The following is a 22,824-nucleotide window of genomic DNA, read 5'->3' on the forward strand; positions in this document are numbered from 1 at the left end:
ATGGGTATAGAGATAAAGTCAACTTTACGTTGAAAAATATAAAATATATTAATCATCCGTAAACGTTAGAACTTAAGACGCAAACAGGTTTGTTCCGGTTTGTTTATTTTATTCTTATCCCACGTAAATAATATTATTATAATACACCTATAATATGCGTGCATGTGTGTAAACAGCGCGCATATAGTGACGATCGTTGTACGGCGGTCGTCTTCTGTAAGTCCGACCGTAGGATGTGCCGATATTATACTTCAATAAGTGCGTGATTATATTTTATTCAATTCTATTCTGTTCTGGGTGAATTATATTAACCGGACTCGTATTCGCTCCGAGATTTATTCGTTTCGTTAATATCGCCATTGACCAGATGACGTTTCCGACGATCTCAATCAACGGGATCACGAATAAAAACATACGTGTGTTTATGTTGTGCTAATTCGTTGTGCGAATGTGCGAGTTTCCGTCGAAGAGAAAAAAAAAATCGTTTCCATTCAAATCATTTTTACCGTGTCGCAGTCGTAGGAGGGTCTCGGCGGGCCCAGGGATAATATATAAAAGCGATAATTTATAAAAGGACGTCGCCCCGGGATTTTCAGTCGATTTGTGTGTCTCTCTCTATACTCCCTCTCGGCCATTCACGAACAAATTAGTTGATCGATAATGATATTATTATACGTGTATAATATTATAACCGTAAATGTGATATAATCGGATTAGACTTGAAGCCGCAGCCGTTTACGACAGCCTTTACGATATAAATGTAAACGTCCTATTTCCAAAAAAAATTTTTTCTACCCATTGATTCGTTTCGAACTGGCGTTCAATGGATTTTTAATTTTTATGAGACGTTATTTTTACAACGTGCCTTTGGAAATTACGTTGGTTTTAACTGATGTATAACTTACTATGCCATGAGGTAGGTATTTCAAAAGTGAGAAGAATCGAGAGTCTTATGACATCTAAACATTTTCACGATATTTGTATACTACTAGTTTCGGTGGAAGCGTCATAATAATATGACACTCTTCGTGATTCTACGAGGGGCGTCATCGATCCACCTCCTAGCAACACACTCTATTTAGTATTTCCTATTTCTTTATTTAGTGTTATATATTTTTTTGAATATTAATTTTATAAAATGTCTCGTATATTATTAACATAAATAGGTACGTTCGTCAACTAAACACACTTATAGACTATAGTGCTTATCTTTTTTTTTTAAGTGGACGTCAGCGCAACGTTTACCGTCCCCCCGCCTAAGACGCACACGTAATATTATAATTTCGATAAAATTCCATCAATAACCCGCGTAAGCTTTTTTTCTTATTATAATATTTTAATTCGTAACATGATAGTATCACGACCGATGAAGCGGATATAAATGCCTGCATGGTTGCATGCATGTATCACTGCGTGTAAATCATATTTATATGTCTTATAGTTTCCTCATTATTATTATTATACGTACAATAGCACGCTAGACTACACCACAATACAAAAAAAAATCTCCCAGCTACAACAGGTGTTCGGGGAAGTTGGTTGTGGATTAACCAGAGTGTGCAGTATATACGCTAAATTTGTGTTGTAATATTAAAATATGTGAAAGCTATAATATGGTGAATAATCGTATCCGATGGGCGATCAAAAGATTTAAGTGAAGCAATACCCAAATAAATTTTGATACAAAATCCCAATTGTTTACGTTAATTTACCCAACCGTTTTTCGGTAATTTTTTTCCTCGTGTACATTATTAGAGACCACGAATAAAATCCGAAAATCGCTTGTTTCAAGTACTTAGGTACATGCAGTGCTCAATAGTAGATGCAATTACTATCCGATATGTTATAATATGAGTTGACCCATAGGTTGGGTAATCTATTATTACGAGCATTATTCTAGTTTCTACTATCGCAACGACAACGGGTGTTGGTATATACCTCTACGGATAAAAATATAAGAAAACGCCATTGTATAAGACCAAACTTCACACAGAATGAAAAATGCAAAACGTCGTGTAGCACATGAACACCGAACTAGCGATCTAGACTCGGGCTTATAATATTGACTGAGGCATAAGAATATTTTAATAAGTAATAATAACGCGTTTGTATACGTGACGTTATAAGTGCACGACTACCGGGCAGTGCTCGGTAAAATAAATTGTAACCTATAACCTTGTAACACTAATAGGTACGCTGGGTATAGGTATAAAACAACGTGAACGTTTGAATCTCATACCGAGCGCGTGGATTAAAAACGAGGCAGTGAACCATTAGATTAAAAATGTTTTTTATATTTTTTCGATATCGGTAATAGAACATACCTACTGTAATGATTCTCGTAGGGCAATTATACTGTTATAATATCATAATATAAGCTATATAGTATATTGCCCGTAAGCGAAGAGTAAAAACAAAAAACAAAACAATCGTAATATTATTATTGTTTATCCTTTACACAATATCACGTAATGAGTTTGTGTGTGTGTGTGTTTATAGTTTCCGCAGACAATAACTAACGAATTTGATATTATTTTTTTTCAATTAAATATTTTTGAAAAGCTATTAATAAGATTGACGCGGTTCATTAAAATGTAAAAATACCAGTTTCGCTTGAATATTAATTAAACTCGCAGTAATATTTCGGCTGTGGGATTAACGGACAAATTTCGCGACAAAATATTTTATTCGATTCCGTAATACTATATTATGAGTGAATAAGACTAGATAAATTACTATACATAGCAAGACTAATGCTATTGTGTACAGTGAAATCTCTATTCTAACGAACATTTAAATAGCGGACGTTTTTTAGGGGCCAAACTACAACATTTCTCCAAACTGCAGAATCCTCTGATTAGCGGACACCTCCGATTAGCGAACAAAATTGCATTTGCATCTCATAATATATAAACATTTTCTTAAATTATATTGTAGACCACCTACATATTGTACGACATTTCCTCCGTTTCGCATTATTTTGTAGGTACTTAAGTTTACTTTTTTTCTTCTCTAATAATTGTAGCAGAGACTTCGATGGAAACATTCAATTCTTTTTACTCCTATGGTCTATTGTTCATACAGACTTAAAAAAATATCTTTATCAAATGTTTATAGTTTTAAGCAAGACAAGTTTAGACCTGTTGTATTTATTCCGAATAATAATCGTTTTTAAAAATATTTATTTTATAATTTTTTAATTTAGAGTTAATTATATTTTCTATATCCTAAGCACAACGATGAATGTATTTTACAATGTTATGTGTTTTTTTTTTATTTTTGCGTCTGTGATCTTTTAGAACAGTAAAAATGTTTCAATCTTCAACTTTTATGGTGATTCCTGGTAGTCAGCTCCGCAACATGTAGCCAAGACCCACTGTCTATCCTCAAAAATGGTCCAATGTATAGTCGGAATTATTTTTTTAATTTGTCCAATCGTCTAAACTAAACCTGTTCAGTAATATATTATATTATAATATTATGGGTGTTATGTCTAGAATTATATGTGCACAATAATATTCCTTATAATGTTATAATATTATTGTTCTATGGTATCGGTACATAAAGATAACTTTTGTAATCGTACTCGATTGGTTCGTGATGATTTCCTCCCGACATTATCCGCGATCGTATATGAAGGTAGGTTATAATAATGAGTAGATGACGGCTGAGGAGTAGCTTAATACGCACCTATTAATATTTTGTATAATTTATTTTATGACGTAACGTATCGTCGTACTAGCAATGCGTTATTGCCATTGGCCAAAACGAATCATAATAATAGTAATAATTTATAATAAAAATCTGAACCGACCACGCATAGGTTATAGGTATTATTGCGCGCACGAATAATAAAATAATAATAATAATAATAATAATAATAATATATTATACTCTATATGTTCAATATTATATATTTATATCTGGTCCGTCGTCAATAAACGCTGACATGACGGTGTGTACAAACTGTGTATATATATACATTATTCTTTTGTATAGACCATATTAAAATGTATCTATCATTCATAAAACCAGTTCGTAATCAATCGTTATAATAATTGTATTTTTCGACACAGCACCATACACATTAGTACTGATATACATTATACATAGTAAGTTACTGTATGTTGTCGCTATAAACTATAAAGTATACCTACAAGAAGTGTATTCAATATGCATACAGAAGAGTTCACGGATAATCTATAACAATCTAACGTAAAAATCAACATTAAACCAAATTATGACGTAACTATAGGTATAATAATATAATATTATCGTTTTCAACAAATTTGAATTACCGACATTTTTGTTACGTAAAATGTAATATGTTTTTAACATGAGTATTTTTTGGACCTGGATAAATGTTTCTGGCTGATTTTTCCGTAAGGTTTTCGTTGTCATGGTTACTATTATTAACAAAAACATATTTATGGTTCATAGATTTTTCTTGTAGACGAAAAATATCGAGTAGCGTGCAATGTTTTTTTTTTTTTTATTGCAGAATTACCGGGTCGATGGATGTTTAAAATCCAGTAAACCGTTTTTCTAATTTATTTGTATAAAATCTCGCCGGTACGCACTACGCATGTACATGAAAGAAGCAGGGTCGGTGCAAGGGCAGTGCAACCGGTGCCCCTGCACAGGGCCCCGCACAAATTTAGGGCCCCGCGGAAGATGAGCTCACTCCAAAAAAGCAAATCATCACTAATAAAATATTATAATTTCATAAAAGATAATATTTTTCAAACTACAGTTGAAATAATAATTCTGTGACATCCGTACGGTTATAATATGTGTAGGTAATCTGACTTTTATTAAAAATATCATTTTATACATAAAAAAAAAATTTTAAAAATCTCAAATTTTTTTAACAATATTTAGTATTTACGATACATTGAAGAGGATAAACAATGTAAATCGTAATTAGGTACTGAATTACTTAAACAATAAACGGTCTAAAACTAAATTAATATGAAACCATAGGCGTACGGCGTAATTAAGTTTTAGTCCATTTCAATAAAATAAATTAATAACCTAATATGGTATAAGCTTACCCTACACAGTACACTTAATAGGTATTTAACAAAGCCACTCGTAAATCTCTTTGTTTATTTTTAGATTTTGATTTCTGAATGAAGCGAAGTTTAATTTTTATCTATAGTCCATAGACACTATATTCGGGTAGCAAACTTTGTCCAAAAGTTACGTTCGGTCACTCTATAGTTCATAAATTTACAAATTGTCCATTTGAAAATGTTTAGATACGGCATTTAAAAAATATCACATAATATATCTACAGTGTAATTCTTAGTTTTAAAACTCTTCATAAATGTATTATATTATAATTTATTTATGTAGGTATAATTCAACAAAGTATTATTTTATCTAAAAAATTTTGCACAGGGCCCCGCAATTTGTAGCGCCAGCCCTGGAAAGAAGTAACCAAGAATAACATTATATTATGTACCTATCAAACAAAATGTACAATAATGGAGTGATCAAACTTGGGCACATGTATTTTCTAATTACCTGCAGGTATATACGATTTGTTTTCTTCGAGATTTTCCTAAATATTATTTCTGTTTAAACTAATGTAGTTATTGTAACATTAAAACAGCTGCTCGCGTAGGTGCCTACTCCGAGTTATTATTATAATAATATATTAATATGCAATACATACATGTTGACCGATGTTAAAATATCCGTATAGGGTGTCCTATATCTACCTTTATAGTTGCGTTATTGATGTGTATTGCATGGATATGATAGTGGCATGAATAATATGAGTATTTATTATTAATTTATTTTTATTTTTGTACGCGCGCACAATTTATGGGAGGTAGGTAACGGATCAATTTATTTTTAAATTTTACAAGTGCATAATATAATAAACAGTTCAGGTTCCGAACAAATTTTTTTTTGCCGGTTAGTATGCAAAAAAAAAAAAACTCGTTTCTATCGATAATGTGCACGCATGCCACGTGATCCAGAGTGACTGAAAAAAGTTGTAAAATTAATTTTTTTTTTCTTCAAATCTTGTAAATATCCACGTAGGTACGCTATAACATATCAATATACATATTATTAATAATATGCACAGTTGCTATAGCATACCCATAATAATATCATCGTGCAGTGTTTACGTACTGTTTATGTTATGTGGAACAAGCAAAAGTCGTGTTTTTGGAGTGTCTATACAGCGCTCGGACTTACAATATGTAGTATAGTAGGCATGTATACTCACAATAATAATAATAATATAGTCATGGCGTCTGTGTCAGTATATTATTATCTGTAGGCTCTAGTGGGACTGAGTACACGTCACAATATCAACTATTAATAAAATGTTCATACACACGCGGATGCCGGATGGTAATCATATTATTGAACACCTAGAGACAATGTCCATCTGTACCCCTTCAGTCCGCGGAGTTGACAAATGACACAATCATTGTTTTCGACACTATAGAATATTGTTTCTAGACGTTAAACTCGTATTTTATTCCAAACGGAACGATTAATTTGTTGATCCAAGGTTATCCGAACAAAAACAATATACAAGATATGTTTTCCGTCGTTCAACTCACAAAAAACATATTATAGGTAATATTATACTAATGAGTATGTCAGACATAAAAATAAATGCCAAAATTAATATTTTTGGACATCGTAAATATAAATAATATAAAAGTAATAACTCCATTTGACCGGTAGAACAAAAAATATCAGTCCGCTCGAAGCGGTATTTGCATCGCCGGCGAATGTTATATTACATAATAATAATAATGATAATAATAATAATAACAATAATAATAATACATCGGTAGGTAATCCTATTATTATAAAACGCTGTTCTAGATTAAATTTAAAGTGATAAAAAATAATTAATACTGTATGAAAAATTGAGAACTATTCGCTCCAACGGTTTGGAGCCCGCCAGCGGTCAAAAAACATATTATAATAATATAATAGCTATATTTCGTTGTTGCTGTGTATAATGTAAATTATAATAAATAACATATTGGTAGATAGGTACGTAGCACATTCGTGCGCACACTGTCATCCGTGGTATTATTTTATGAATAAATCGTCGAGAAGACAAAAATAATAAAATCGTGCCTTATGTAGTGGTTTCCAGTTTATCCGGAAAGAAGCGTTCAATAACGATACTTGAGGCACATTATGTCAGAACAACTGAACCCACCAAAAATACTGTTTTGTTTTACTTTTATTCAAACATAACACTTACAACCGAATAGTAATAATAATAATAATTAGATAATTATAATAATTAAATAGTACCTATTAATCAAGACCCTGAATGAGTCATTGACCATTGACGTATAATTATACTATTCTAATGCTGGTTGTATCTAATCCACCATATCAATCATCTATTGTTTTAAATTATATCATGTTATACAATTCTTTCCCTATTATGACGTGTTGGAGTTAATGTGTAAGCCTACGTTACAGTATAATATATTGTATGGAGTACAGAGCACGTAGCAGTATCTTAAAGCCAAATTGGCCCAACACTCTAAAAATATTGTCTGCCACAGTGCCACATGGAAGAACATAATTTATTTCGACGCTGTCATTTGAATAATGCACTTCAGAACTTCCCAGAGAAACCATAAAACGATTTCTTTTTTTTTTTAATAGTAGTTGAATGTGTTATATAAGCTGTTCTACCGAGCACTTTATTTATTATTTCAATAAGTACACAATTAACAGGCACGTAATAAACAGAAACATCATAAAATCATGATAAGTCTAAAAGTATTAAAAGTATACGAGCATAATACCATTGATTTTATTATAGACTGTTACAAAATCAATGATAATACGTATTATAGCACCTGTTGCCATATTATTGCCTCTATACCACAATCCATATCAACGCCGCAACGGTACTCAACCTTTGTTTCATAGCATCCAAGATATTTTTACAATTTTTTACGCAACTGTGAATAATGTTCAAAGTGAATCGTGGGTGACTATTCCTCTATATTGAACTTAGATTTAATGATTAACTATCGCATTCAAACAAACGATTCATCGTTTTCAATACCCATTTCCAGTTCATTTTTAACAGTAATTATAGGTATCTACGTGTGATTGTAAAAAAAAGTAATTTACGTAAAATATATATGATTTATTAAGTTTTTTACGGGCCAAAATTGGTTGTGACTTAAGAAACTTAAGCTCTATAGCAATAAGTATGTAGTAACTAATGAGAAAAGTATAAAATTTTATTATAATGTAAATATTTACTGATGAAGTGTTCTGAAATATTACAACAGGTAGTGTCGTTTTTATTTAAATTTCTTGTTCAGCCGTTTTGTCTCACGGTATGACACCGCGATGTATGCCGAAGCAAATTAATTGATAAGAACAAATTATCATGGACACAATAATATAAGATAACAATGGTCAATAACTAGTGCAGGCTAAAACTTTTTGCAGTGTGTTCAGATTCGCAGTGGCCGTGTAGATGATAACACTATAACAGAAGGTATAATATAATAAACTATGTTGTTGTATAATTTGTTATTATGTCATTATGCACACAGAAAAAACACGCTATGGATGGCGATGGATAGATGACCTAAAACATAAACCTATCCGTCTACAGCGCCGTTTTCTGCGAACGACATTTTTTTTTTTTAATATTCACAAATCGGTTTCTCACGACGTATGCAAAAATTTTAGTAGATAATAATATTGCAAAATGTAACTTAAAAATGTTAAGCAATACCAAACATCACAGGCTGAATGAAAAGTCGTTCTTAATTGTTGTGGGTTGGGCCACGAATATTAATTTAAATAGGTTTCTTAGGAACTATACATTTTATACATAGATTTTCCATGGAACATTGAAACGTATAAAGTTTAAAAAATATTGATTTTTAGACCCTATTAGATTTTTTTTTTTGTTATAACTTTTAATCAAACGAGAATAATTTAATTATTTAATGATGTTAGTTTAGCACAATCCTGAAATATTAATAGTAAAATAGTTTTCAGATTTTCAGATTTTACAATTTACACGACAATCTTCATTTAAAAATTCACAATAATTAGTTGGTTCCGAAATTACAAATATCAGAATTTGAATGAATTCATTACCTATCAAATAAAAAAAAGAGGGTGAATCATCCTATATTGTACAATTATATAAATTTAAATTATAATATAATAATATATATTATTACTGGCTGACCCCGTGCATTTCGTTTCCCGTTAAAAATTGTGTATGTGTTTCAAATTTTGGTAAGTTCGTTATTTAATATTCAGTGCGTACTGCGTAGTGCGCAATGCTGTTCTATATTATAATTTGTAACCAATGGTAGTAATTTATAAACAAAAAACAATTTATAAAAAAATCGCTTTGGCCTTTAATTTTTATTTTTCCAATTTTTCTTTCGGTAAAAACCATATTCGGAATATTAAAAAAAAATTAACCAAATCGGTCCACCCTTACTCAAGTGATGCGGTTACCAACGGACAGATTTTCTTTTTATTAGTTATTATACTGATATGTTATAAAATAACATTTGAAATAATGAAAAAAATATTATAATATGCAATAGAATAAGAAATTAAAATATGAATTTTGATTTTCGATTTAATAAAACCCGCTAATATTGTAGTAAGCCTATAATATATAATATTAAATTATTATATATTTAAGTAATTCTGTGTAAAAACAGGAAAAACCCGGGATGAGATTTACTAAAAATCACAGTGTTTAATCACTGGGGAAGGATCAACATATCAAACGATCGGGATGCTGTAACGTTGAGCAGTTTACAGGTAGGTACCTGTGTAAATATACTACCTGTGTATATACGCACCGTGTACCCATACCGTACGCCATAGTTATTGCAGTCGTGTTACATATTGTAATAATATATTTGTAAAGCAGAACAATACGAAATTCGATCCGAACGAACAAAAAAAAAAAAAAAAATGACAACGGTTTAAACCCGTTTTTAGACATACCGTCTGAAATTATTTCGAACGGGTTAATCATGCTGTGCCCTAAATCGTTGTTTAGAAAAAAAATAACCGCCGCACTCCAACAAACGATTATTAATTCTACGAAGGTAATATTTTGACGTGGCGATTTATACAGATAACATATTATGGGACATATTTTACTTTAAGACCAACACGCGTCGTGTACGGTTATTAAACTATAACCAATTTCATTGTTACAGTACTCATTGTATACCATCTTTTTGTAATAATATGTTGAAACGTTGAACTGCATTATTTTATGTAAGCAACAAAAAAAAAAAGGGTGGATAAGTGGATGTCGCTCTGCTGTACAGTAGGTTACAAGTGGGTCACTGTAATGGATGGTGTTAAATTTGAATTCAATTAAATAATATCATTGTATGAGAAAAACGATTCTGAGCGAAAACGGTCAGTCAGCCTATGATTTTACCAAGTATATTTGATGATATTATTGTGAATAAAGTAATTTATATATAACCTATTAACGTGGAGCCTTGTTTTAAATTTTCAATCCTTAGCCATAAAAGTTAAACATTTTATAAATTTTTAACCACAAAATAATTAATAAATTATAAATTTGATAAATGTTGTCAAAATTTGAACTTTAAATGGTTATAAAAAAAAATTGTGCCTATGTATTTTTAATATTTTTCAATATAGAACGATATATCAGGAGCCTTATATAAAATGTTCACGCTTTTTTACCCAACAAATAAAATTTTATTGATATTTATAGAAAAAAAAACTAAAAAAATTGAAAACTCACAATGTCCGTAAACAGCTCAAAAAGAGTCAAATTATTTTCAAAATTTTATCATGTATAGAAAATGTTAATACTAACATTCAGCGAAATTTTCAAGTATCTACAGTTATACGTTTTTTAATTACAACAAAATAAGAAAATCGTTACATGAGATATCGAGTGAATATCAAACGCTCATAAAAATTTAATTTGACTTTCTAGTAGACATTTTTTTTTTTGATAAAGGTAGACAAACTTATGGATAATCTTGTATTACATTTTCAAATCTTAGATTTAAAAAGAAAAATTTTTATGAATTCTCAACTCAAATTAATTTGCTAATTTTCGTGATTTTTCTGCATTTTGTCAATATTTAAACTTTAAATGCTTATAAATAAAAACAGTGACTAAGGATTTTTAATCTTTTTCATCTGCCTTTGAAACAATAAACTAAGAGCCTTCTATTAAATTTTCAAGCTTATTTACCCAACAGATAAAATTTTATTGATATTTATAGAAAAAAAAACTAAATAAAATGGAAACTGAAAATGTCCGTAAACAGCTCAAAATAAGTCTAATATCCTTATAGTTTATGTATGACGATTTCAGTAGCTCTTGGCTTATTTTCGGTTGAATTTTTTTTTTGTTTGTGTAAAGATATTTTTTTTATACTCGCTAGTCGTTTCGTTTGAGTCGATCGTCAACAATAACGACTGCCAAACTACAACTGCACCTTTTATTTGATTAAAAATAAAAAATAATGGACAATATATTGTCAGTATAATATATACCAGTTATGCCACCGACAGCTATATTATTCAACACACATAATATACGTATGGATTAGTCTGATCCATTTTACTTAACATCGAAAACCATTAGCAATGAACCCGTCGTGACGTCTGGCGGGTTCGATATTGGTACTTAGGCCTATTGGCTATTTCAATATATCGAAACCTATATAATTTATAATATGTATAAATATTATAGGTACATTAATTTATCTTAATTATTCTGAGTCGATCACGTGCGACGACAATAAACTATCTGTTTATTCGTCATTCGTGTGTCTTACACTATCGGCAGTAATGTGTATTATACACAGTCCTCATACAACATTTAAGTTTTCGATTCCGTTCTATACTAAACATAAGCTCTGGTGGACGTAAAGCTCGCGCGATCTAGTCACTATGCTATGCGTTACTGTCGACGGAGTTCAGAATTAATCGTTTTCGAAGTAGATGGCACGACAAATTTGGTGTAAAACTATTTAGCAGACGGAAAATCCAAAAAAACCGAAATCATCACTTTAACATTTTGGTTTTAGACAGACGTGTGATATTATATTCAGCTCTTTTTTGTGGAGAGGGTTGCTGAGAGACCGCAGAGAAGTCTTTTGGTTCCCTCCCCCCCCTTATAATCAATTCATATCAAAATATCTGAAAATTATTTGAAACTATTAGATCCTCATACACGTACACAATGCAGCGTGATGTGCGGGGCCGATTTATTATTATTATTATTATTATTATTATTATTATTGTATCGTCAAATTTACTATTTAAATTAAAACTTCGTCGCCCGCAGACCAAACACATCTCGCGGTTAAAAAAAGTATTTATTTATTTATTTGTCTAATGGACTTCCGACGCCATCACGGTCGTCGTATTATGTATAAAAATATGATCTCTGTGCAATAATAAGTGATGTCGCGGCGATACGATCGTGTAAACACAAACAGTAAAATAGATATATTATTACGACCGCCGGAATAAAAAAAAAAAAAAAAAACAAAAAACGTGTAATACGAGAAAACCGAACGGGACGAGTGTATAACATACATATAAAACTAAAACAATATATTATAAGACCCGTCGTTGTGTGTGTTTATATATAATATATATATATATATAAACATAGGTATAACCTGACACACAATAACGTAATATTATAGACTTTATATATTATTATTATACGCGAGGAGAGTTCACGAGTGGCGATCGTCGTCGTAGCGAATGCCCTGCGCGCCCCGTACGTTATAATACAGCGTGATTCTTTAATCATGAACCGCTATCGATATTTCAAAAAGTATTGGTGTTTTTGAAAATATTTTTTTACATGGTTTCAAGCCGTTACAAAACGACGTGTTTTTTTTATAAACAATTGTAATTTTTGATATTTTATGTCCTTATATTTTTTTTTAAGTTTTTAGGTTTTTGAACGGGAACATCCATCATTCAGAATATTTCTATTTTAAATCGAATTCAGGACTAATAGTTTATGAGTTATGATGACTGTTATGAGTATTTAAAGTTTTGATTAGCGGGGTAGTGGACCAACATTTTAACCGCTTACCACTCCACTCCACTCAAACTTTAATTACTAATAAGTTAGAACTCCTAAACTATTAGTCTCAAATTCGATTTTTATGTACCGAAATACTCAGGAAAATATTCCTATTTTGAAGATTAAATTAAAACTGTAGGTGTATGTTGTCATTCAAAGAATCTAAAATAATAAAATAAAATATAAGGATAATATGAAATGTCAAAAAATATAATTTTTTTGAAAAAAACACGTTGTTTCTTCACGATTTGAAGCCATGTGAAAAAATATTTTAAAAAAACATTAATGCTTTTTGAAATAATTAATGAGTGGTTCGTGATAAGTGAATCACTCTGTATAATATTATGTACCTATATTAAATATTAATATATGACATAACATGTAGGTATAATATAATATAAATAGGTACGTGTGTGATACTTACACACGTACTGGCGTAATAATAAGCTCACGAGTTTGGCCGTCGTGTTCGCGTCTTAGTAATAAAATAATAATATTTTATTTTATCATCGTTTATTATTTGTTTATTCCCTTGTTCTGTTACAGTACACTGGATCCGTAGCGGTCAACTGTCACGATCAGATGGCACGAGTCGAATTCGTCAGAAACCTAATGGCCAAACACAGAAAGGTATATACATTTTATATTATAATACTAAATTATATTATACATTAAATAATACGTAATAGTCACCGTTTTCGGTGGTTTTCTTTTTTTTATTTAATATCTACTAATGTTTATGAATGCAGCACGCAGTACTCAGTGCGACAAGTGCAGACGTACAGTAAAACACAAACGATGAATTTTTATATTGACATAGGTATGCGGTACTTACAACGAGAAAAAAAAACCGATGCATATTATAATCGATCGGTATTCGGTGCTATTATAATGCATCAAAGTGTTTCAGGTGCTATACCTGCGCCATAACTTAAAGACTAAAACGTTCTACATTCGGGACTGGATCGTAAAAATGTATTAACCTCTCAGATTTCAGAAGTTGGTTAAAATAATATACATTAGCATTTCTATACCTCCGTTTGTTGTCGGTAATGGATTTACTCCACTAAAACGTCGATTCCTCCGAAATACATAACTCACATTTCCAACTTCGTCTCGGATGTACATATAATTAGGGTTTTAAAATTTATATGAAATTTATTTTCTTGAAATATTTCATTTTGATGAAAAATAAAAATAAAATGTTTATTATACCTAAAAGTTTATAGTCGTCAACTTCTAAGTGAATATTTTTAAAAGTTGGTTTATTGTACGAAACAAAAAAAATATGTAACATATTTATATATAATTAATAAGTTGTTTAACAAGTCTATATTAGTCATTACAAACTATATGATCTAAGTATTAAATAATGAGCCCAGAGTATCTTCACATCACTCAGCCACATATACACACATATTATACGACTTTTGTACACTTTATAATTACTGAAAATACACTATTATTTCATTCATTGTTGGAATTGACTTCAACTTTGTAACAAACCATTATCTTTTAGATCGCTGATATACAACAATATTTTAAAACTCGTGTAAAAAAATGTTTTTATTCTCAAAATAATGCCAGGAATATTTTTCAGCGCTATATAATATAGAATATACAAATATGAAATAATAAATCAACAAAAATAATATGTTTTTTTTTAAATTCTAAGTGTGTAATCAATTTATTGTTTCTAATCATCTAGAACCTAACACGTTTAAAAGAAGAAAAAATATTTTTCATAATTTCATTAAAATATTTCAAGAACAGGGAAATTTTCAATTTTGAAATATTTCAAATTTAGAACCCTACATATAATAATATATAAGAGTTAAAATGGCAAATGCGACTAGGTTTAAGAAAATTCTGATACAAAAGAAATATAATTTTGTCTAAACGAGTTTTAAAAATTGGTTTAAACAGATGGTTGCATTTTTTTTAAAAATTAATCTATATAATTCGAATAGCAAGATAAAAAAAAAAATGCCGACAACCTATTTAAACCAATCAACTTTGTAAACGTCTGAAAAATATTTCGTGTGACATGCGCAGTGGTGTTGCGATGTAGATTCAGATTTAGAGGCAGTAAATTCAGAGATTTTAACAGGGTGTAAGTGGTTGTGGCGGGTCATGGCCGCAACATGCAAGGTCTATTATAAACAGAAGTTATTTTTTTACAGTGGCAGACATAAGGATTAGAGGGTGGTAATTTAAAAAGGGTATACGATGCAATATAGTCTTGGATACAAACACTTGCTTAGGGTGATTTTTTATCCAACGTAATGGTCGTTACCAAAAGTCGAAGTTTTAAACGTATCGGCTACCTATCCTAGCTAATCGATGATTAAATATGAGAATAAAAATAAAACTATACCTATAGCTGTAATAAAATAATAAAAAAAAGTTTTTTTTTCGAAACCCGAACGTTTTCATTTTGTGCCCTGCGCATTATCATATAGCGCGGTTACGAGCTTTACGAGCTTTTATGTACGTAATGGTTATAATATTATAATGCACTTAAAAACTGATTGTAAAAAAAAATTGATTGATCCCTAGTAGTAGGTTGTAGGCGCCTATTGGTGTAAACTGTAAAGCCATAATCCTAAAGGATTACCGTATTTTTAAAAAAAACTGTAATGTACCTACTACCACGACACCGTACAATAATTATAATATACAGGAAATAAAATATTATATTATACAATAATTTTATTATAATATTAGGTAACTATATTTCGGTCACATGCCGCCAGCCGTTACTACCGTATCAAATAAACCGATGACTGATGAGCAGATTTTTTTTTTATTTATCTAATTGCCACCGGTAAATTTATAAAAATTATAAATCGTACGCTGCAGCTGCGATGAATACATTCAGCGTTAAACGAAAAACGCCTATAGCTATTTATAATGATATCGATGATAAATCGTAAACGCGAGCTCAGTCGCACCTCGTTTGTATACAAACATCCAGTACCGGATGCGTTTCGTTCGAAACGAGATCGATCAATTAGTCAAACGATATTTTATGTCTCGAACAAATTATCGACGTACGTGACTACGTGAGTATATTAATGACTTTCGAGAACGAACGAGGCTGGAAATAAAATAAATACCAGTGGAGCCTGTTAGACGCATATGCGCTTTATATAGTACGACCAGTACCTAGGTAATAGGTATAATAATATTATTATACCAGTCATATTATAGAGACTCGATGTGTTCACACTGTTCACAGTGAGCTTTGTTTACCGAACGTGCGGACCTATATCTCAAAATTATCTTTACACACGTTGTCGGGTACCTACCTTGATCGGAATTCACGCCAACTCAACTCAAATATTATCATCTTACAAATTTGTGTTTGCCGCACTCTTGGAAACAAATTTACATGCGTTTGGAATTATTGTAATTTTGGACAATGATTATGGTCGACATCGTGTGTAAACACGAAATAAATGTGTTGAGCACTTAAACGTATACCTGGTACATCGTGGTCGTGTATCTACTCGTGTGTAGTCGTCAGTTGTCCGTGTGACTTTATATTATTTAATAATATTCTGGTTTATAACAGAAAGAGAAAAATCCACTCAACCACTCCTACACATATTATATGCATAATTTTCTTTGGTCTTACATAATATTATAATACAAAATATTTAATTTGAATTTAATCGGTTCAAACTGCAGTAGGTAGTCCATGCTATTATATTATAATATAGGTACTATGCAATAATGTTTACTTTTCCGTTTGAACAAATGTTTAAGACACGATACAAGCGTTTTCGTATTAAAAATAAAATAAAATAATAATTTTTTGAAAATTAATATAATATTACATTTTATAATATCAAAATTAGTAGTTTCTCGTGTATACTTATTATATGATGTTTGTTGACAAAAAAAAAAAACCTGTAATACCTACATATTATATATAATAATATTATAAAATGGTTTGGATTGTTTAGAACCACAAAACACGTATTGTAATGACCTATGTATATGATCCACCGATAATGATCAAACGCAATACATTTTTATTGCCACCATCCATTAAATTTTATCTAGAGTTCGATTGGTTACCGTTTAATCCATTAAGTATTCACAATATAAGTAGAGGCATTTATATACATATTTAATATATATATATAAACTCATAAAAGTCTTTTGAAGTTAGTGAACGACCCAAGAGATCGACGCAATAATATTTTGACGCAAAAAAAAATGATATATAATAATATTATATTATCGCATGGAGGGGTTGGCGTACGGTTTGTATAATTGGTACTCGAAGTCACAAAGAGGAGTGTGCAAAAAATAAAAGCCCTGAAAATGGTCGTGGAAACCAATACGCCGAAGGGTGCACTTAGCTGTGTTGTGTGTTTCGAAATAGAATTTTTTATTTTTCGTATTCACTCGTAAACCGCAGCACCACAGAATTCACCGTAACCACACACAACCCTCAAGTCGATTCAGGGATGATGAGAGTGCGGGTGGGAAAGGGGGAATTCCCCCGCCATTTTTAAGAGGGCCCGGACATTTGGGACTATTCAATATTTTTAAACCAAAGTGACTGGAAACAGTCAAAAATAAGAATTGGACGAACACAGCGGAAAAGTTAACTCCTAATAACAGTTACCTGACAAAGTCGATGATGGGTATAGTGAAAAAAAGTGGGGCCCCCGAGGTATTGCCCCGGGGCCCGCGTTTCTCACTCCACGGCCCTGGGTCGAATTCCAAAGTATACTACTAATTCGAGTGTAGTTGCATGCACACTGTATAACAGCACAATAAATCATTAGGCGTTGACAAAAATGTAATTCACATTCTCGACCGTTTATTTTTGTTCGTATGCATAAAATGTACTCGACTGATAGTCCTCGGTGAATATAATAATAATATTATGCCGGTGATTGTCGGCGACCGTACGTTATATAATCTCGGCCGACGATCGCCGCGGAGACGTCGAGGAATTCGTTGCCATCTCGATGCGCCGACTTTTCAGGCGAGATATCCGGTGACAAAATAATAAATATTACTTCGGTTTTCTCGCCGAAAACGATATGCGATCGGTTCCCCGCGCGTACGGTGTCTTTAATTATTATAATATTATGTCGTTATGACCGTATCGGCGAACGCGATTTGTGTGAATTATATGCGCACAATATGATATTAAATACCTACCAATGCCTTACTATAATATCCACGTCGCATGCGTGTTTTTTTAATGCGTTTATTCGGCACGGACGGGCTCTCTCGGGCGAAGCAGTTATAGTAACGTTATATGTGTGTTTTAATGCAAACGTATTCGACTCGAGTGATTGAGCCTACATTTGATACAATGTTAATACTTAAAATATCTCCGGTCAGTGGTTGCACGGCGAGTCCCGTATAGCGCAGTATTTTTTTTTTCGACTCTCGTATATTATTTATGATTTTCGTGGCAGGAGGGGGGGGGGGGCGAGGGTTGGAGTTATATCTCATTGAACGCATCATGAACAATAAAAACAATCAAATAACGGTCGTTTTCACTCGTACGCAAATCATGATATTTAACAGCAACGTATTTTTTCAAAACTGCAATTTTCACCTACAACCCCACGCGCGCGTTGTGTAAAACTACATATTAATTCGAATACACTGATAACGTATTTAAAAATAATCATTTTTCACTATTTTGATTAAACTCTTTTTTCTAAACTCTTTTGTAGGCATACTGTGGTGACTATTGGTAACACTGCTTGGTATCCCTCGCCGTCTTGACTGAGGACCTAACCTTTTTTTGTGCTTACTCTCAGTTATGTTATGTTATGTTATGTTATTATTATGTTATGTTTTGTAAAACAGTTCATTATGTTCGAACAATTGTGTTAATTATGATTCTATACTTAAATATAAAGTATTATATGATTAATGATTATTACTTCTTATAATAATATTCATGCCGAGATAGAAGAGGCCTTCCTACACTTTATTGTATAAAGTCTTGATTGTAAAAATATTTACCTACTATAAATGATACATATTGAAAATTCAATTAAATGTAGGTAAGTATATATTTTATATACGTAAACCAGTTTAAATTTTAGTTGATTAAAGTTGTAACTCAATATAATAATGTAATTAAAATGTAAAACCTCGTAGACTACTCAATCAAAATTGTGAACTACTATAACTAATGCGATTGTGGTCCATATAGCTATTATAAATTGAGAAACGTCAGTATAGACTAATTTCAGTGTTGGAAACTTTTTTGCCCTAAAGTCTAGGTATATATAATAATTTTGCTAATAATTTTTATAAAGGATGAATACTATAACATAATATTGCCTGCTGATTTCTTATTACACTATTAACGGATGCATTCCTGTCAAAGTTTAAAATATTTTGTCAATAATTTGTTATAATATATAGGTAAGTCTGTATAAAAAAAATCCAAACATTAAATTATATTATATTATAGCCTGAATTATGAAGAATGAATTAATAATATTAATGGCGGAAGGGTGTTTCGGACGTTTAGGGGTAAGAAAGAGATTGATACTAAGGGTGGCGGTATATAAAATGAGAAATGGTCGTTTAAAAGAGAAAAAAGAGCACTTAAGAAAGTAAGATGTATATATTAAGATTGGTGTCACACAAGCAGTTGCTTGATATATATATATATATATATATATATATATATATACAATAGAATATAGAAGTATAGTTCGGTATATATATAATATAATATGTAGGTTACTTCACTCGAATATTCTATAACTTGGTTATTATTTCTTTACTCAAGTATTATTTATACGATAACAAATTCACAGTCCACATGCTATATTATTATACTAACTGGCGTGTTTAATTAAAATGATGTCCAGTCGTCGTAAATCGTAACGTAGGTGTATAATATTATGTAAGATAATTATGCGTGCTATGTGTTTAGCAATGATCAAATCTTAAATACGATCACGATAATGTGTAAAAACACAGTTTGACACAAATACACAATAGCATCTTACAATATAATACAAGTGACATGTAATATATTCAATGAATAATATAAACGTTTTAATTGCTTTCATGTGACACTAGCTGATCCCGCTGGCACTTCGTTGCCCGTTAAATTTACCAATTCTATATGACTCAAACTTTGTTCAATTCGTTATTTAATATTCATTTTATGGTGTATGGTGTTCAAAATTTATCTTAACTTTTCTGTTGCCCGGAATAAAAATTCTGATTCGCAGCAGTTTATTATCAGGTAGGCAATCTACCTGCGGTAGATCGCGGACCCCGTGCTGTTTGTACGTAAGTGTATGATTTAACTCTAAAGTATAAAAATTGTACAAAGTTTGTCATTTTTACTTAATTCCACCTTCGGAGGATTAATATGATCAATTAATACAAAAGCCTAACGCAACCCGGCAACCGTACTAAAATCCGATGAATAAAAAAAAAACAAATTTAACACTTTTTAAATTAGCTTATCTTCTTCCCAGAGGTCTAATCTACACACAAATATTCATTTATATCTATACTATAAAATGATAGCGTTTGTTTGTATGTTCGGGATAAACTCCGAAACTACTGAACCGATTTCGAAAATTCTTTCACCAATACAAAGCCACATTCTTTGTGAGTGTCATAGGCTAATTTAAAAAGGGAAGTGATCACCCTCGGTAGGTGCTTAAACAGGAATTTTGAGATTTACGATAAAAATTTTATCACGTATTGGCAGTGAATAATTATAATCGTTAATTACTCCACTAAAACGCAACATTTTTGAAAATCCTTTCTTATTGCACGGTGAAAATATGAGAAGAACCTCTATTCCAAGTTTAAAGTCCGTACGTTGAGTAGTTTTTGAGATACAGCGATCAGTGAGTCAGTGGTATTTGGATTTTATATGTATAGATAACTAATTATTGACTAACATTATCGGACTTTATTTATGCCTAAAACCTGCTCCGTGATATCCTCTTTCATTTAAAAAAACTGCATGACAATTGGATAAGAAGTTTCGAAGCCAAACCGTAACAATGATTTCCTCTTTTGCTTGATTTCAGTTTTATATAATATATAGATGTATCTCGAAAATAATAATTGTGATCCTCGATTTAATAATATTTGTGTAATAAATATTATTATGTCATGAATAATTTGTTATGGTGGGAAGTATGAACTTTGATAATCTTTCTAATTACCAAGCTTTGGCTAATACTTTATAGATACGTCTAATAGCGAAAATAAATGTAAATATGTAATACAGTTTTCAGATATTACCAGTTATTTATAACTCTTAGATAACATCGTGCACTAGGGCCCCCGTTGCGATTTTATTGATTGTTAACATAACTCCATATGAATATTGTAATAAATCAATAGTTTGAAACACAAAAATAAAAAAAAAATATTCATAGGGTTAAAAGCCAAAAAAAGGAACTTATAGGAAAAAAAATCAAAAAAGCTGTCAAGTAGGTACTTATAACCGCTCCGCTGTACTGTAGGTTATCGAGTGTACCTCGTCATTGAGTAGGTCACTGTCATGGATGTGAATTTGAATTCAATGATGAATATTATTGTCCCGACAATAAACTATTCTGGTGGATATGATTCAACTTGGTTACCGCGGTTACCAAACAATAATTTTAATAAAAATATTACAATTTTTAACATTTTCTAAAGTTTGACATATTTTATTTTCGATTATTTTAAAAGTTACTGAAAAATATTTACAACTAACCCTCCAAAGTACAAACAAGATCCAATTTACTCTACTAGAAACGCCCCTCATAGTTGATAAGTTTTCTATAGTGGAAAAAGTGTTTTTAGACAAAAAAATCGCTCCACTTAAAATCTAAAAAGCAAAATTAAATTAATTCCATATTGATATGGAAACAATATTATTATTCATTATTATTATTATAGTTAATTTCTTCGAATAGATTATAATGGGCCTCAGACGAGGCCACTAAACAGGAAACACATATTTTGTTTAAAATAAAAAATCATTTGCTTTCAAATCCTCACCCTGTTAATACACTTTGTGTACGCTTGGGTGAAATGAAACTGCTTTCGAAGATATCAGACTGTTAAGAAAAATAATCATAGTTATTCAATAAAAATTTGAATAATGATAAACCGAAATTTAAACTCAAAAATAAAATACAAATGTTTATAATTTACGTGATTTGTTTTTATTTATTGACGTGAAAAATCTGTCGCGGAAATCTGTCTTTTTAGTATATATAGTACCTATATTATACACTTTTTTAAATATTGTATTTATTATAATTGTATTGGAAATTGATCGCGTTGCCAATTTTTTTGTAGATCACGAGAATGATTGTTTAGTAGATAGTTAAAAATTATTTGCTAATTGCGATCTATACTGGATTTGAGTGATTGAGAATATTGATATATGGAATTTCAGAATTTACTTTTATAACTGTTAATTTTTTTATTATTCGTAATAAATGTTATTGTAACATATTAATTACATGATACTATAGTGAAATGGTAATAATATATAATATTATGCATTTATTATATTAAATAATAGTTTTAAATGTTCTCTCAAACGGTTAACGTGCATATTACATAATAATAAATTCAGTTTTATAATTTAATATTTATTATAATATAATTACTAATTAGTACTATACTATACTCTAATAGATGTCGTAAAATGTTAAGCTTGTAAGCTGTGCCCAGAT

The 22,824-nt window shown here is 30.7% G+C and overlaps 2 protein-coding genes across 3 annotated transcripts in view; one reads left to right on the forward strand and one right to left on the reverse strand.

Annotated features, from left to right (window-relative positions):
- LOC132949743 (lachesin-like) overlaps window positions 1-22,824 on the reverse strand; it is a 277,467-nt gene that overhangs the window by 225,478 nt on the left and 29,165 nt on the right. The window lies entirely within an intron of this gene.
- LOC132949741 (EGFR adapter protein-like) overlaps window positions 1-22,824 on the forward strand; it is a 180,961-nt gene that overhangs the window by 10,162 nt on the left and 147,975 nt on the right. For both annotated transcript variants that reach the window (XM_061020786.1, XM_061020787.1), the window contains exon 2: window positions 13,661-13,744. In XM_061020786.1, coding sequence (XP_060876769.1) covers window positions 13,661-13,744 — 84 coding nt within the window. The remainder of the gene's footprint in view (window positions 1-13,660; window positions 13,745-22,824) is intronic.

This window comes from Metopolophium dirhodum, chromosome 7 (genome assembly GCF_019925205.1).
Source record: "Metopolophium dirhodum isolate CAU chromosome 7, ASM1992520v1, whole genome shotgun sequence".
In the NCBI taxonomy this organism is placed as follows: Eukaryota; Metazoa; Arthropoda; class Insecta; order Hemiptera; family Aphididae; genus Metopolophium; species Metopolophium dirhodum.